Source organism: Talpa occidentalis, unplaced genomic scaffold (assembly GCF_014898055.3).
Source record: "Talpa occidentalis isolate TD23 unplaced genomic scaffold, MPIMG_talOcc4v2.1 talOcc4.12, whole genome shotgun sequence".
NCBI lineage: Eukaryota > Metazoa > Chordata > Mammalia > Eulipotyphla > Talpidae > Talpa > Talpa occidentalis.
Window position 1 is genome coordinate 96,968,029 of NW_023601212.1, and position 17,820 is coordinate 96,985,848.

At 50.3% G+C, this 17,820-nt stretch overlaps 1 protein-coding gene across 6 annotated transcripts in view; it reads right to left on the minus strand.

The window, feature by feature from the left end:
• The window catches only part of CLEC16A (C-type lectin domain containing 16A), a 180,395-nt gene extending 164,980 nt beyond the window's left edge, over positions 1–15,415 (minus strand). For 5 of the 6 annotated variants that reach the window (XM_037507598.2, XM_037507604.1, XM_037507601.2 and 2 more), the window contains exons 1-3: positions 15,182–15,408; positions 4,646–4,774; positions 2,444–2,577 (exon numbers count right to left, since the gene is read on the minus strand). In XM_037507598.2, coding sequence (XP_037363495.1) covers positions 2,444–2,577; positions 4,646–4,774; positions 15,182–15,261 — 343 coding nt within the window. In that variant the 5' untranslated portion in view covers positions 15,262–15,408. Of the gene's footprint in view, positions 1–2,443; positions 2,578–4,645; positions 4,775–15,181 lie in introns of all 6 variants that reach the window. The other variant, XM_054693842.1, reaches the window with a different exon arrangement.
• Between the last annotated feature and the right edge of the window lie 2,405 nt (positions 15,416–17,820).

Consider the following 17,820-nt stretch of genomic DNA (forward strand, 5'->3'; position numbering starts at 1 on the left):
GGTCAGTTAAATAAGTTTGGCCCAGCGAGATGCAGCTCTTATGCCAAATGAGGCAGGGACACAGGATGTGGAGGGTCTAAGATACGTGGGCAGGTGGGGACTGAACCGTCAGTGATTGCACAGAAGCTGTGCTTTCTATAATTTGTAGTGCTCGATTTTGTTGCTGTTTTATAATAAGGACATTTTCTTTCTATAATTAGAAAACAGACATAAAAGGGCAATCCTTGTCACACACACACCACCCCCGCCAAATCCACCTGTTGTAAACAGGCAGCAGTTTTTGCTGATTTTGTGCCTAATGAAGGGTGAATTCCCTGTAGTGCTAAAGGCACCTGCCCGGGTTTCTTCCTCGTTTAGTCCTAGCACATTAAGTCCTCTTTCAGCGCTGTCAGTTGGAAGCTAACTTTAAGCAAAACAACATGTGATGAAAGCAGAGTCCTGAGTAATGTCATTTCATTCAGCGTCAGCTGGGAATGTGTTTTTCTCATTGACGCTATCACAAAAAAGATGCCTTTAGAGACCTGCTGTACAATGAAGGCCATATGATCTTAAAACCCCAGAAACCTTTGTGGCCCTGACCCCCACCTTCAGTGAGGCAGCCCTGTGGCTAGCTGGGCCTAGAAAGGTTACCAGAGAGCAGATAGGGGGAGGAGGGGAGGCAGATTTAATGGTAAAACCAACTCTAGCGGGCACTGGCATCCACCAGCCTCTGCGCTGCTCTCCACACAGCCATCACACTCAGCCCTCAAGCCGCTCCACTCCCAGGTTCTGTCAGTATCTCCACTCCGGCGGCAGAAACTACAGCTTGGAAAGTTCACTCTCCAGGGCATTTGGGGAGAAAGCGGCAGAACTGCGTGTGGGGCCCAGTTGAGTCTGAGGCCAGGGCCTGTACCCCTGAGCTGGGTCTTCCCCTCACGGAGTTTTCAGAGACCGCACGCGATTCATATCCAGCCTGACGACTGATTAACCAGGGAAACCACGCAGGTAGCTAGTGAGTCAACGGCGCACTTGTCAACTTGCCATTCTCTGGGAAGGAGAGACGCCGCTCCTGGCGCAGCAGCACCATCTAGTGGCTGCTCCCAGAGCCACCACTCAGCCTCCATCAACCTCCCAGGCCTGCCTCCCTAGGACACGGCCCCCTGTCCCCAGGGGGACGCCCACCATCTCGCCCTCCTTCCACCGCCAGGAACTGCCACCATCTCTCCCTCTTTCCACTTCCAGACACTGTCTTGGGGACCTAAATTCCGCTCCTGACAGCGATTCCATTCCTCATCTTCTCTCTCTACTTCTCGTGGGCAGGGGCTGGGGCTTGGTTCGGTCCTCTTGGAACAATAAAGCAAGGGGCAAGCACAGGATTGGGATCCACCCAACCAGCCTGGGGACTGCTGACATTTTGGGCTAGATAATCCTTTGCGGGGGGGTGTCCTGTGCACTGTGGGATATCTAGCAGCATCCTGGACTTACCCACAAGATGCCTGTAGCACCCCCCACCCCATACAAGAAAAGCTCTAAGCTACTGACAAAGGTCTCTTCGGGTCACAGTCTCTCCCAGCTGAGGAGCACACGAGCCAGGCCTGGCCTTACTACAGCTGTCACCTTGGCTGATGACCCAGCCTCTCTGCTGTTAAACCCAACCTCTCCGCACTGCTAAACAGTGCTCACCTGTCGGGGTGGTTGCCTCGGGTGCAGAACGGGGACCTGGCGAGGGCACAGGGACTGCAGCGGCCGGGGTGGGAGCCATAGCCCACGCTGTAGCACTTTCCTTGGCTGAGCTCCTCCTCACCCTGCTGCTCTGAGGCTTATTCCACTGGCTGCCTATTCAGTGACCCCCGACCCACTCTTTAATAATAAATTATAAAGCAGAAATGGATACTACCCCCCAAAATCATTAAGCAGAGGGAAGCCCTCTCTTGGCCCCTCACAGTATCCCACCATGCAGGGACAAACGAGGTGTTATGGACTAAACTATGTGCCCCAAATTCATACATTGAAGCCCTAACTCTCGGTGTGACTATACTGGAAGATGGGGCCTTTATGGGGGAAATCAAGGTCAAATGAGGTCAGTGAGTAGGGTCCTAATCCAACAGGACCTGTGTCCTCATAAGGGAAGAGACACCAGCTCTGCTCCCTTCTACCTCTTTCCACTCCCCCCTCCCTCCTTGGGCACAGAGGAAAAGGTGCTGTGAGACACAGAGAAGGCAGCCATGGGCAAACCAGGAAAAGAGGCCGCGGCAGGACCAACCCTGACAGCACCTTGAACTTGGACTTGTAACCTCCAGACAGTGAGACAAGCCTCTGTTGCCTAAGTCACCCAGGGGTCTTTGGTTATGGTGGCCCAAGCCCACTAAGACACACATAAGCACAGACACTGGAGACACAACATGAAGCCCCGAGGCAGCTGTGACGCTCAGGGGGCAGAGGCGCGCATAAAGGCTGTCCTTACAAAGTGAGGTCTCGTGGCTGATGTTCTCAAAGAGGATGTTCAAGGTCTGCAGCAGCTGCACACACACATAGCGGCCTGACTTCTGCCGCAGGATGTTCAGGAAGAAAACGAACATGTTCTTCTCCAGGAAGAAGCTGTGGGGAGAACGGGACAGCGTCAGTGGCTGGCTTCCCCACCTGGAATCCCAAGCATCCTCTATGTACATTCCAAGCGCTCAGGTGACCCCTCCCCAGGAAGGCACCCACAGCTAGGCCAGGTCTCCCCACCCACAGGGCTCCGGCATGTGTACACTCCAACTCTCCAGCCCCGTCTTCCGTCAAAAAGAAAATGCAACATTTCCAGCACCTTCCTACCAAGGACCACACAGTCACCCAACTATCCCCAACAAACCACACTTTCTATCCTCTGTTTTATGTCCTACTTTTCCTAGTTAAGCATTTTTCTTTTGCTCTCCATAGGTACCCCTGAGTGTTAATCAACTGGAATTCCCTACAAAGGGGCAAGAGAAGGCTGAATATTCAAAAAGTTTTGATTTTCAAATTGTCCAGTTTGTTGTTTCTGCATGGAAAGAGGTGGGTACCCAGCCCATTCCAAGTCAAATTTTTGCTGGCAGTCAACCCGGGAAGACTAAGAACAGAGGGCAGACCCAGGACATGTGACAACTAACTGCACCACGGGAGTCTGGATTGGGATCCGGGAGCAAAAGAGAATCTGAATGGGAAAAATGGAGGCCGCTTAACAACCAGACCCCATGTCAGCACCTCCTTCTCGACAAACACGTTCTGGTACCATAAGAGAGCGGCCATGGGGGAAAGTGGGAGATGTGGGGACTTTCTGTGCTATCATCATAACTTTTCAGTAAATCTAAAATTATTCCACAATTTACAAACGCAATTTACAATAGACTCTTTGGGGATTCTATTGGGCAGAGTCACTGGGCCACCACTACAAACTCTGGGGTTTTTCTAAGATGAGAGCTAAGCTGGGATAATCTGTGTGAGCAGAGGGGTCGGGCTTCACATCTTGAACTCAAAGGTCTTTCTCAATTCCAAAACAACCACTACCAACAATACATTTCCCAGGATCTAGTCCCTTTAGAGGAAGCTAGTCCTTGGAAATTGTACGGGGACTATAACCAGGATGAAAATGCATACATTGTGCAAAAATGAAAAATAATGTAAAAAATACGTAAAATAAAAAAAATTAAAAAGTGTAGAGGAAGCTAGTCCCATTTACGAGCAACACCTCACTTGACTATTCCTGGCTTCCTCTGGGGGTCAAGGCCATTATCGCATATTTGCATTTAAGAGTCTGCATTCCCCACAAGTAGTGTTGCTTTGATAGCCTTACTGATGAAACATGGAGTTATCTAGAAAATCAGGCCATCGCACATCAAGCCAGGTTGGACAAGGAGCACCTTTCCTAGCCTTGAGTGGGTCCTTTAGGTGGCCTCAGAATTTGTAATTAAAGTACCTGATATAAAATCTGTGTTTGGTGGTGGTCATAACCCACATCCTTGTGCACACAGACCTTGAGACAGGTCTGTCAGGGAGGAAGTCATGGTTTAAGGCCCTTCTTCTTAATTACCCAATAGGAACACCATCTTTATGATCATCTGCTACATTTCTTGAGTGCCTACCCTGTACCTGTCACTGCACGGGAACTTTCTCTGCTTTGAAGACAAGGAAACCGAGGCTCGGAGAGGTGAGCCTGGTTGAAGGTGGCTCTCCTTGGAAGTATGGAAAGAGGAGCTAACCCCAGGGCTTAGGTGTGAGAGCGGCCCTATCACTCACCAGCTGTGTGACACAGAGAGCAAATGGACAGTGGGTACCCTGGGGTGGCTGGCTGGGAGACCCGGCTCAGCTGGGCCAGGCAGGGTCCTTCTAGTCCCTCAGGACCTGACTACCAGGACATTTTCTCCTTCCTCTGAGGAGATCATCAGACACCACTGGGAAAATTACCCATGATATTTTCAGATTGTCTAGAGACACCCATTTCCAGAACTTTCTCATGTTCCGCTTGCATTTCTAGCATTTCAAGGACACCGTACACAGACAGAAACAGATATAGATAGATATCTATGCGAGACCAAATTGGCGTCAAATCCTGACATCATCAGGAGTGACTCATGGTGTACATTTAGAAAAATATTTGAAGGGTGAAGAAGAACCAAAACATGAAAAAAACATCAGAAACCCTTACTCAAACACAGAGCTGTCATTCTGGTCTCCCCAAATCAGGATCTCGGTGATGGAACGGATGGTCTCCACTAGCAGGTTCCGGTTCTGTTCTGTGACTGTGGTGTTTTTGGTCAAAACATGGTACAGATATCTAAGAGAAAGGGAAGGAAATTAAAGTTTAGCAACTAAAGTGAAAGCCAGGCTCTGCGATCACAAGGAACATTTTGGGGATAATTCGCTTATGCTTTCTCAGATTTGGTTAGCTATTTCCCGTTCACATGTGACATAATTCACTGGCCAAGACCAATGGCAGACAGTGCTTGAAAGAATTAAATAGCCAGGAACACAGCAACACAAATGGAGATGAGAGAATCTTTAAGCCCGTGAAGACAGTCACCTCAAACTTCAGGGGCCAGGAGGGTCACTGGAGAGCCGGACAAAGCAAGGGGCGCTAGAGCGCACCCGGAGATTCAGATTCAGTAGGACTAGGGGAAGACCATGCTTTGGCCTCATCACATGCTTCCCTGATGATCATGATACGGGGGGAGTAAGTGGAGACACACGGCTCAGGGCTGAAGGCCTAAGGAAAGACCCGCAGCCCAGACGATGCAGACTTAGATAGGTGGAGTCTCAGCAAGGATTGGTTCAAAGCCAGCAGCTGAAGCAAAAATCATGGGGATACCCCACAAAGGACAGAGCACCCATCAAAAGTGGGGCTTGCAGTTCAAGGGCAATGATCCTATTTGCTGAATGCAGGTGACTGAATTCACAAAGTCATGTGGACTTGAGAGCCTAGGAGACTGCACTTCACCCACCAGATGGGTCTAGAAGGTCTACACTGCTCCAGACCTGCTCCAGACCTGTGCCAGCCACTTGGACAGAGACAGGCAGACCCAGTCCAGGTCTCTAGGCCCTCTGCTGGTGGTGCGGAGAACCGAAGGACTTGATGAGGCCAGTCCTGAGCAGCGTGAAGGCCGGTCGGGCACCCTAGGAGCACTGCTTTCAAGAGATGGCTTCTCCAGCACACAGAAGGAAGCAATTTCTGCTGTCACGGCTTGGGGGGGAAAAGGTGACTCAGGACAACGCACCTCCTGTCGTCTTTTATGACCACCTGCAGCTTGGGGTGGGGGCGGGTGAGAGCAAGGCTGGGAGACAGAGACAGGATTATCCCACTGGCTCTCTAACAACGGCTAAGATGTAAAGCAGCACAACCTTTCCAATGCAACAATAAGGAGCAATCTGCAGCCTAAGGGGGCTGGGCTTTATTGATTAGTATTGTTACTATTTATTATATTTTAAAGACACAGTATAATGTCATTTAATTGTTAAAGTAATTAAAAATTGCTTGCAACTTTCAAAACACAATACCTGGAAGAGCCTCCAAACAGAAAACTCTTCCACCTGCATCTAAATCTACCAGCAGGGCCCCTGTGGGAGGAAACGCCACAGCACTAAACCGAAGCCTGGGAAGAAACACTAGGGAACCACTTGTGAATCTCACCTCCATTCATCTGCCCCCAAAGGCTCAAAGTGCAGTTTTTCAGATGGGGATTCATGGGCTCCCCACATCAGAATCACCCGTTGAAGCTGCAGATCCTAGCTCCTCACACCAGGATCATAGAACACGACCCACAGAATCTGACTCCAGAGCCTCCAGTGCCCACGAAAGCCTGAGAACCCCTGCACCATGCAGGCCACAGCGTGCCCCATGCCCATGTCCTGGCGACAGGCACTGCCCACTGTGCAGCGCAGAGGCAGCCTTCCCAGCTGGTGTTGCCCTGCCTGCAGGATAATGTGCTATCACACTTCTGTTGCTGTTCTCATCATCGCTTTTGTTCAGTAATCTCTGCAAAAAAAAAGTCTAGTAACTATGAGGCCCTTACAAACAAACCCGGGGAAAGGGCAGATGGTTAAGTCCTGAAAGAAGATTCTAGGAGTTCCAAGTGCGGTACAGGGTCTGGCTCTGTGATCCTCCTACTGGGAATAACTGGGACACGCATGTGGTTAGCACATGGACAGCAGCTGGGGGGTATGCGCAGCTGGCCCACTGCCTGATGGCCAGAGACTTGGTCTGAGAGCCAGACCTCTCCAAATCTTGCTATCCTTGCCTTTTTTGCAGGGGGGCGGGAAGGAGGGCAATATGGCAGGTAAATGGTGATATCACATTGGCGTTTTATGTCCTGAACATAGACAAAGTTGAGCACTTTTTCAGATGTTATGGGCTACTTGAATATCTGCTTTTGTGAAGTGCCTATGCAAGACTTTTGCTCATTTCTTATTAGGTGTCATTTGCTGATCGAGCTCTGTGTGTGTTCTGAACACAAGTATGTATCCTTTCTGAATATGATGTGCCTTTTACTCTCTGCAGTGGTTTTTTGATGATTTTAATGCAGTCTGAGTTATCAGTCTTTCCCTTGGATTGTGTATTTTGTATCTTGCTTAACAAATTCTTACCGGGCTTCCCTGGTGGTATAGGGGTTAAGTCTTAGCACTATGAAGCTATCACCACTGCAGCACAAGTTCGATCTCGGCCAGGGAGCTGACCCACAGATGGCATAACAGACCTCTCCTGTCTCTTCCGCTGCTCCCCCTAGCAGTGTATTTCAGTAGATCCATTTGTTCTGCTCCACTCTCTCTGGAGAATCTCTCACCCCCTGCAGGTGTACCCCAGTTCTTCTATGCATATATAAATAAACAAATTTTAAAAAAAGAAATCCTTACCTACCCTAAGGTCATAAAGAAATATTGTTTTCTTATTTAAAAGTTACTGTTTTACCTTTGCCTCTGGACTTAGAGTACATCTGGAACAATCTGTGTGTGTTTTACGGTATTGACCAAATTTGCTGTTTCTATATGGGAAACTAGTTGACTCAGCAACACCTACTGAAAAGGTCCTCACTTCTCCCACTCCCTCCAGCATCACGTTTGCCATTCATCAGATGACTATGCGTGTGGGGCTCCTTCTGGGTGCTCCAGGGCCATTCATTGGGTCATCTGCCTCTGTGCCAACACCATGTGCCAGGTGACTGCAGTGTACAGTAAATCTTGCTAGGTGATCACGTAAGTCCTGTAACTCTCTCCTGCTGCTTTTCCAGCATTACATTGGCTATTTTAGATGCTTTGCCTCTCCATATAAATTTAAAAATCACCTCCAAATTTCCACAAAAATACCTGCTAAGAGTCCCTTTTACATTGCCCTACATCTGCTGCTAAATATGGAGAGAATGGACATCTTTGCCATCGAATAACGTGACAGGGACTACATTGCTTTCAGAGTTTGCTGGATAAAGGTTTTGCACATCCTCTGTTAGGTTTATTCCTAAGGTATTTGACGTTTTTTGATGCTATTGTACATGGTAGAGTTGGACATTTTCCACATTGTCTAAATGCTGTTAGGGGCAGATAACCTGATCTCAAGCCCTAAAGCTCCCTGATGATTATGTCTGCACCTTGTTCATCTGCTCATCTCCTGAGGTCCTAGCACGCAGAAGAGACCCTCAGTACATATCTGCATAAATGCACTGGGGGGAAAGAAAGCTGAAGGGATCAAGGCCTAATATCTAGAGCTTAGGAAATCCAGTAATTCAGCTACCTCTGAGATAGTAGTATGCGTTAGTAACTTCCTGATTGTAAATGTAACATTCATTTTAAAAAGGTTAGAAACTTCAACCACAACAAAAGAAGCGGCAATTGTCCATCACGCCTCTGCTGAGTGACAGTCAATGCTGGAGCCTCCGTATGATGCAGGCTCTGGGGTCTTTTTCTTCACTGTGGATATTCACATAGATGAACACTAGCATGCCCCTTTCTACACCCATCCTATTTCTCACCTCTGGCTAAAATGAAAGCATTTGTTGCCTTTATTGTCAATACAACTGTTTGCAAATACCTACAATGGCTACAAAATACACCATTGAAAGGAAAACAGAGTTACTCTGTTGCTGGGAATACTTTCCTAATTGTTTAGATGATCTACAATATTTCTAGGAAGGCCACCTCTGTGTGCAAAGCTGTGTCCTCTCCAGATAATTCCCAAGGAAGGAACCATTTACTTTGGGTGCTTAAACCCAGCAAATTAAGATTTTTCTTTTACAATGATGACATTTTCTCTCATCCTCTGTATGTGTGCATTTTTATCATCATCATCATCATCATGACAGTTGCAGCCTCCTAATGAGCCTCCTGCTAGTATAATGTATTCACTCATCAGCCCCTCACAGCAGCCCTGCAGGGTTGATGCACCAGGGAGCTGGGGCTCTGGGAGGCTAAGACCTGCCCTGAGCTCTGAGGCAGGGCACTCAATCTGATTCCAACCCCACTGCTTATAAGCACTATAGTATAAAGAGTGCAAATACAGACAGCACTTTTATCAGCCGAGCATTTGCATGAAGTCAAGAATGCACAGGGGAGCTCTGGCGAAGGGAGAGTAAGGCACGCATACCAACGAAGGTGAGTTGTCCATCCCAAATTAGTTATGTAAATGATTGGCAAATCAATAACTGGGGGGGAAGAGAGGGGAACCAGAATTAAGGATATTTTTCCTTAGAAAAGAAGGCCCAGCATCCAAGAAAACCAAATAAACTACATACAGAGGAACAAGGCACTGAGGTACATACCAGAGCCTCAGGTAAGTCCTGATAACTGACCTTTCTCTGAAAAAGAGCCAGCATTAAGATAGCTCTAACAGAAGCTCTGCAGAACCCCAATACCAGGCTCTGACATGAGCACACTCTACTTGGACAGAAGCTTAAGAGTTTGAAATGCCCAGAGCTCAGAAACACTTCAGTCCGTTGCCAAGGCGCAGCCAACCCACTAGAGGCTCATCACCAAGGACGATGGATGGTAAACAATCCTGCCTCCACCGACCCTGTGTTCTCAAGAGAGTCCCTTCTTCACATGGAAGCATGACGGTCCATAATAGTAAAGTCCACTTCATTACCGAGACAGACACAGACATGCCAAGTTCAAGTTCATACAAGTTTGATGATTTGTGTCAGAATATGCTCTTAGGAGGCTCCTATTGGAAGATCCTGAAACTTATCTGCGAGAGTGAGAAAGGATGAGGAATGACAGGGGCCCAGAGGGACTAGCAATCCGCTCTCCCTAAGCACGTCAGCCTCAGCCCCCCATAACAATGTCTAGGTATAGGAAAAATGGGGACAAACAGGGCCTGGGTCTGACTGGACTACTCAGATGTTCCCCAGAATGCTCTACTCTGTGCCTTGAAAACCTGCACTCAGTCAGTGTCCAGCCTTCTGGCCCGCAGAACCAGGAACAGCTGCACGCAGGGCGAATCAGACCAGAGGATTAGGGAAAGGTGTTCCAGGCGCTGCTCCTCCTAATGACTCATCCCCCAAAGATGTCCAACTGGGTCATCGGATGAGGCTGGGTCTGAGAGACGCTGAGAGCTGGCACTCCCAGGCAGGGCTTTCAGCCCTGGAAAAAGCCACAGCTCTAGCACAGCACTGTGGCCACGCCGGAGGAGCAAGAGGGCTAGGAAAAGCCAGAAGCTGCTTTTTCATCCACCCAGTGGCATTTCATGTGCCCGTCCGTGATAACTGAGAGAGAGCCAGACCCTGTGCTGGCACCTGACAATCCCAGGTGAACGGGCCACATAGGACCTGTCCTCAAGGAGCTTCGGTTCAAGCAGGGAGAGACAGACAAACACACAACAAAGCATACGAGACTGAGCCAGCTGCCCGGGGATCCCACTCGAGGTGGAATAAAACTCAAAGCGCTCGCAGCACCTACCAGCTGGCCTGCCTCTCAGGAGGAGGCTGCATGTGCTCATGTGCTAGCAAAGCAGGAGCGCAGGGGTAAGGACAAGCGAAGGAGAGAGACAGGAAAACCTGCATGGGCTGAAGTCACCAGGGCAATTTTTATGGAAGAACTGGCCTTGTCAGGGTACAGTTAGGCATTTCTATGGGCAGGAAGAAAAGAGACAGAAGCTTAAGTGGAAAAAGCAAGACACAGACAGGTGAACATGTGAGGCGTGTGTAACAGTGTGTGAAAAAGGACCATCTATTCAAAATGTCAGGAGAAATATTCTGGGGTGACAGCATAACTTAACAGAGACAGCAGCCCCCTCAAGTGGATGCCGAACCTCCAGCCTGGCCCTCCTCCAATCCATTTCCAAACTGGCCAGACTACAGTGTGCCTCAGAACCCTCCCAGGACTCCCACTGGTCTCGGCCTAATGACCAAATCCCTTAGCAGGCTTTACAGACCCAGCAGGCCCTGGCTTGGTGACCTCTCAGCTCACCACTCTGCTCTCGGGTCCTGTACCTCCTCTCACCCCACATACACCCTTTTGCTGAGCCACCTGAGTCCCTTCCTCCAGGCTTCCCAAATGCTGTTTCCTATACCTGAAGCATCCTCCCTTCTACCTGCTCTCCCCTGACCCCCCCAGCTCCCAGCAGCTACCTGGTCACAACCACTCAGTCCTCAGACCTCCACTTAACTGGCTGTCTGCTTGCCGAGGGTGCTCTGGACCTCCAGCCTGCATTAATGCACCTACCTCTGTGTCCCACAAGAGAGGGGAGGGACCAGAGTCAGAGGCATTCTGAAGGCCCAAAAGAAGAACTTGGACTTGACATCACAGATGCCTCAGACCCACTATGTGTGATATGGTGAACACAATATTCAAAGCAAGCAAACCTGGCAATATTATATGCCAGACTCTAAAAATATCAGCGCTATCTTTGGCAAAAGTGGAAAATACCAAGAGAGGGTGAGCACCTGCCTGGTAGGTAACATTTTTCTTCTTTTGGGGTAAGAATCCCTGATTTTCCCATGGGGAGGGCCAGCCCTATTTTGCATTCTCTGTGCATGTGCTTAGGCAAAGCTGATGCCACCCTGCCTCCATGGCAGGGCCAGTTGGAGTACCCCATGACCCCTGCGCAGTAACTCAGGGATGGGTGTGAGACCCCAGGTTGGTGCAACGATGCTCACTTCCAGACTTGAGCTGGCAAGGCTCAGAAAGCAGCTTTCTCTTCTCCAGGAATCGCTAAGCTGACGTGATGTGAGCCTGGAGCCTGCCTGAGGATGACACCAACACAGAAGGAAGAAGAAACAAGAACTGGAACGAGGCAGATGCTGACAGCTTCTGCGAACACCTGGCCCCAGCCATGGTTTAGCCAGGACAGACTGCTCAGGGACAGGTGCCCATCAATCCCATCTGGGGTGTAAGGCAACTCCAGCAGGGTGTCTGCCACTTGCACCAGGAGTCTTTCCCCACACACAAAGCTGATCAGAATTGAGGGCACAGCACAATTGCAAAAAAATTCTATCAGTGTGTGGACACACAGCTCCTAGTTCTGGTGATGTTTTGGTTGCAATCAAACGAGTCCTTCAGTAAAGGTTCTGCTTGCTGGTGGCATATGTTGATCAACGCTACAGCCTCGCTGCTAGTCTGGCAATTAGCCACTCACGAGATGGAACAAATAACCTCCTGACTATATCACCCTGCCTCAACTAACCACAAATTCAGTCTGGTAGACCAAGACCATGAGTGGCAAGTTTTCCATTATTTAACAAAAGTATTTTCCATTATTTAACAAAAGTAAAACCCATCTAACAGGAAGAGTCCTTTTCAGTTTGAAAGCTGGGGATGTTTTGAAGAATGTGTTCAAAAAGAGTTTCCAATTCTCTGCATTATTTTCTCAATTTTTCTGTTAGTCTCAAACTGTTCTAAAAAATAAAGTCTATTTTTAAAAGGGAGGGCTCCCAGATGGTTTGTGTGGAAAAAAAATGCAAATCCTAAATTCTTTTAAATATCTTAATCATGCCTCTCTACCACCAGTGCCCTAAGTCAAGGCAAGGGTGTGTTAGGAACTGTTACTTGTCATTGGTCACTGATAATGTGACTGATTTTTACTATTGCCCAGGACTTCCCCAGTTTTAGCACTGATAGACAGGCCCAGCACCTGGGAACCTGGTCTGCCGCAGGCCCCCAGAGGCAGCCGCTCACTCTACATGTTAGGGGAAGCCCCCACAGCACTCTGCCACATTCCCCACAACCGCTGGCCCCCCGTGACGATCCACAGCTCCCGGGTCCCCTTCCACTCTGTGCTGTCCCACACAGTGAAGACTGTTCTGGTGTGTCTTCCCCAGAGAGCTTCCTAGAAAGATTCCTGCAGAACCCTGAGCCCAGGGCGATCCCAGCTTTTGTGGCATTGGACAGTCACTGGCTCTACAGCTGCCTACAAACTCCCTCAGGGACGGCACTGTGCTGGGCCCAGCGCCCAAGATTTTCACCATCCGGGCCCAGAGGGAAGAAGCAGCACAAGTGCTGGGGATGCCTGCCAGCTGTTGGTGGCACTCTGTCCAAGTCACTTTGGGATCTTCTAAGCCCCACACCAACACACTACCCGCCAGGTTCTTCAGGCTGTAATATGGATTAAGTTGATATGCTTGATCCAGGGCAGGCAGCTCGGGTTTCCAAAGAGCACCTGGCTGGCAGGAAGGCAAAGATGCCCTATTGGGTGGTCAGACTCAGCTCAGTATCCCAAACTAACTTAGAGGGAAGTTTTATTTTAAAAGGCAGTGTCAAGAGTGCAAGCTCAGAAGTCAAACCCTGGCTTTCACACTTTCCAGCTGTTGTCACGTTGGGGCAAGTGATTTAACCTCTTTGAACCTTAGTTTCCATTTCTATAAAGTGGAAACAATAGTAGTTCCTATAACTCACAGACTTGTGAGGACTGAAGGAAATAATGCACAGGAAGTCCTTAGCAAGTGCCTGACTCCGAAAATGCTCTCAATAATTATTCAAGTGATTTAGACTGGCTAGACTCAGATAGAGCTAGCTGAGAGTCTGCAGGAAGCTGAGTGCAGGCAGGAGCCCCCTACTTCTATAGATTCCCACCCTCCCCCTTCTTCGCCACATCCACCCACTATAAATTCCTGAAATCCTTAAGCTCCTCCCTTTCCAGGCCAGCAGCCCTGGCCTTTAAGATTCCTGCTTCCCTATACACTTGCATCCTGGTCCAGGGCTTCTCTCCTTCCTAAATCTTCTCTCACCACCACTCCCCCAAACCATCCCTCACCATATAATGACTCCTCCTGTCCCCCAATCTTTCTGAGACTCACAAACATTTATTCATGCCTCCTCTACCCTAGAAAGGATAGCATCTAAGAAACATAGCACCCCCAGCCCCAGCCAAATGGGACGTCCCCAATTAATTTCTCTACTACCAATCCTTTCCATGGGCCTCTGCCTTCCTCCTACTGTTCCCCTCCTCTCTCCGTCATCCTTCTTCCTTCCCTTTAGTAATCTCAGGAACTCCCTCTTATTCTTATTACCAAAGGTCTGCCCATCCTTCCTAGGTCTCCTCCAACAATACCAATATATTTTCCTTCCTGAAGTCATTCCCTCCTCAAAGAGCTCTATGTTCCACGCCCACCCCCCCAAGTCCAACACTCTGTGTGCACGCTCTGCATCTCTCCTTAATTCATTCAATTTTTTCATTCTTTAAGTATCCATTGAGCTCCTACTGTGAGCCAGGCATAGCAATAGATACTAGGAATAGAGGCTCACAGTTGTGAGCAAAACAAGCAGTCTTTGCTCCCTTAAAGGTAGCAGTTTAGCAACAGACAGAAAAGAAGTGAAAACAAACAAGATAACTGCAGATAGTGGGGATGCACTGAATGAAATAAAGAGAAAGATCTGCCAGAAAGGAATGGGGACTGGGGAAGGGTGGTCTGGGAAGGCCTTGCCTGGCTGATAAACACAACTATCACCATGGGCTACTACTGACTTCTTTCTCAGCATTGCATTACTGAGTCCTGGCCCAGCATCCCCATAGGCAGATGGGAGAGTCAGAGGCTCAGAGAGGTGAAGCCATTTGTCCAAGGTCAGACAGCCATTAAGTGGTGGAATCAAGATTAGAATGCAGGTCTGACTACCAAGCCACTGTGTGTCCCCCTGCTCCCCAGGACTCCAATTGCCACATGTCCTCCTCCAGAGCTCTACTTCGGATACTCCCTCCTTAAACATCCTCCCCCAAACGGTTTGTTTTTCAATGACTGTCTTGCACTGAGCACTTGTAAGTGCTTCCAGTTTCATGTGCATTCTCTCGTCCAGCCTTTGAACCAAGTGCACGGAACAGGTGCGGTCACGAAAACCATTTTATAACCGAGGACACTTCAGTCTAAATCCACACGCTTAGATGCTAATCCACATAAGTGGGGCTCCGGGACCCAGACCTCTGACCCCTAAGCTGTTCCACTCCGGGAGGCTTGGTGCCCACCTTCCGATGCCCGCCCCCAAGAGCGAAGGTCCATAAACGGAGATCTCATTCCCTTACCCCCCAGAGGGGAATCCTGTGATTCTGGGAGGCTAAGCGACTAGCCCAAGGTCACACAGCGAGGAGCGACGGGGTCAGGGTTCGAACCCGGGCGCTCTGACTCTGGAGCCCTCGCTCGGAACAACCCTGCATACCTCCAGCCTTTGCCCGGCGCCTCTCTCGCCCTCCATCTCCCAGCGCCCCCGGTCCGGGCGGTGCGCCCCGACCCCCAAGCCCAGCCCCGCGGCCTCCCCCCAGCACCCCCAACACACTCACTTGAGGTGGTCCAAGGAGTGGATGTTGCGGGAGGACTTGCCGTGGCCCCCGCCCACCCAGCTCCGCGAGCGGCCAAACATGTCGGCGGTCCCGGCCCGTCGCTGGCCTCACGGTCTCATGCCCGAACGTTCGAGGGGCAGGGCGCCCTCGGCGGCAGCACAAACCGATCGGGCAGCGGCGGAGGTGGTGGAGGCACCGCCAACCACCTTCCTCCCCGGCCCACAGCCCGGCACTGACATTCAGCCGGAACCGGCCGTTCGACCGCCGCGCTTTACGGCCGCCGTCACGAGGAACGCTGGGAAATGTAGTTCGCCCGCGAGGCCCCTGCCGACAGGACTCTGCGAAGGAACTACAAGGCCCAGCGTGCATCACGCGACTGCGGGCCTGCCGGCTTCCAAAAGGGGCGGAGCCAGAGGCGGAGAGTCGCAGTGTGCGCCGAGGGGGCGGGGCTGGGAAACCTGTGGGCGGAGCTACGGGGAGGGACTCGGTGAGGATGCGTGAGAAAAAGAACCGCGGTATTACCAGTTATTAGTGTTAGGAGAATAAGAATAGCTATTTTTGTGGCTTATACTATGTGTCATTGTCCTAAGCGCTTAATATATATATTTTTTCTAAATCTCACAGCAATCGTGTGAAGTGAGTACAATTATTATTCCTATTTTATCGTGGAGGCCTCTGAACCCCAGAGGCTGACTTGCCCCAGGTCCTGCAGTTCCTAAGTGGGAGAACCAGCCTGCAATCCCAGGCACCCTTATTACTATTCCTCGGTAAGTCAAACTGCACAAATAGGCAGCAATCGGCCTCCCGCTTATCCCTGCCCCCCAAACTTCATTTAAAAAATAAACATTGAAAGACCCCAAGCAACGACCTACCGAAACCGAACATCCTGTACTGTCAGAGAATATTTCTGGTCTTCGCCCAAAATCCAAGCCATTTCCAAAATCCCACGTTAACAAATGATAATAATCAGGAAGCATCCAAATTCCCACAAAAGCCAAGATGTAGCTAAAATTATGTTGGAGATTAGGGAACTCCATGGAGGTAAAATTGCCCTGCTCACCATTCATTCATTCATTCATTCATTCATTCACATTTACACCTTCTAGTTATGTAGGACCTACTCCATCCTGTTAACTGTGGTCTGGACAGAACTGGGCCAGTTGCCGACGTTCTCCCCAATGCCTAAGCATCAGGCTTGGTGCATAATAGGTGTTCAAAAAATACTGATAGTGACTGAATAAATGAAGTTTTGTTCCACCTTTATCAGCTAGTTTGGGAATGGAGAACAGTAGAGTTAATGGCTTGCCCTAATTCATCTAAAGGAACAGTCATTTGGAGAAAAAAGGCAGGTTCTGGTTTCCAAAGGCACTCAGGCCCTGCAGCTTCCAGGATCCCTCCATTTTTCCAGACATCTGTTTTCTCATCTGTAAAATGGGACAAAATACTACACTGCCCCTCTACGACTTCAATCAAGCATTGGATGTAAAGCCCCAGCTCATCTGAGATTTAAAAGTTTGTTGAAGGGCTTTGGAGGTGCTTTAGACAAGATCAGTCTCTTGAAGCATGTTTACAAGGGTTGCCCAGGAAAAGGTGGGGTGTGTGGGGGGGGGAATCAGTGACTGGAAGAGAAATTCGCTTTTCTGTGCACTTCTTGATTGTTTCAAATTTTTTTTAAAAGATTTATTTTGATCTTATTTATACAAGAACCAGGGTACAGGCCAGATGTGCGGGAGGGTGAGAGAATTCACAGAGACAGAGTGGGGAACAGAACAGGCAGACTGACCGAAACACACTGCTGAGGGGAGCAGCGGGGAGACAGGAGAGGTCTGCCTCGCCTTGTGGGTTGCTCCGCGGCCGGCGGGGATTGAACCAGCTCTACAGGGGCTCCGGACAGCTCCACAGCGCTGCGCCCAACCGCCTGCGCCACCAGGGAGGCCCAGTTTTAGTGTTTTTAACCGGGTGCATAACTAATGTTTTTAAACATGCTTTACAAAGCCGAAGCGCTCAAAAGGCAAACCTACTGCTGAAGTCTGCCCTGCCTGGGAATCTCTTCACTCAGGGGTCCCCAGGCTTTCTTATGCAGACCCCGCAATGGGCCGACCTTCCTGCAGCCAGAATTTGGAGCGCTAAAGGGAACACGGATCTTCCCTACCACGAAACATGAGCACTTTGGGAAAGTCGGAGATTTTCACTGGCAGAGCCCACCTTTCCGCCCCTGCCCCGCCTCTGGTTTCCTTTGGTAAACCGAGTCTCAGAGAGGCTTGGCGCGGACCCAAGCCCAGCAAAGCGCAGAGGAAGCGCGCGGCTGCTTCAGTATTTGCAGCCTGAGGCTCCTGGTTTGGGCGCTGCTGGGTCTCGCTCCCCCCCTCGCAGGCAAGCGGATGCCTGTGACCTGGGCGCGGAGCTGCGAGCGAGGAAAGCAGCTCCCGGGCCGGGCCGGGCAGGGCCGGGCCGGGCCGGGGGAGGCGGGGCGCGGCGGTACCCGCCCCGGGACGGCTCCGGCCAATGCGCGCGGCGGGCGCGGCCGGCCAATGAGCGCGGGGCGGCTCCGGGGGCGGCGCTCGGAGCTCGACCAGGAGGGCGACGCGGCGGCCGCAGCCATGGGCGCTGGGCCCGCGGGGACGCGGAGGGGGCTCGAG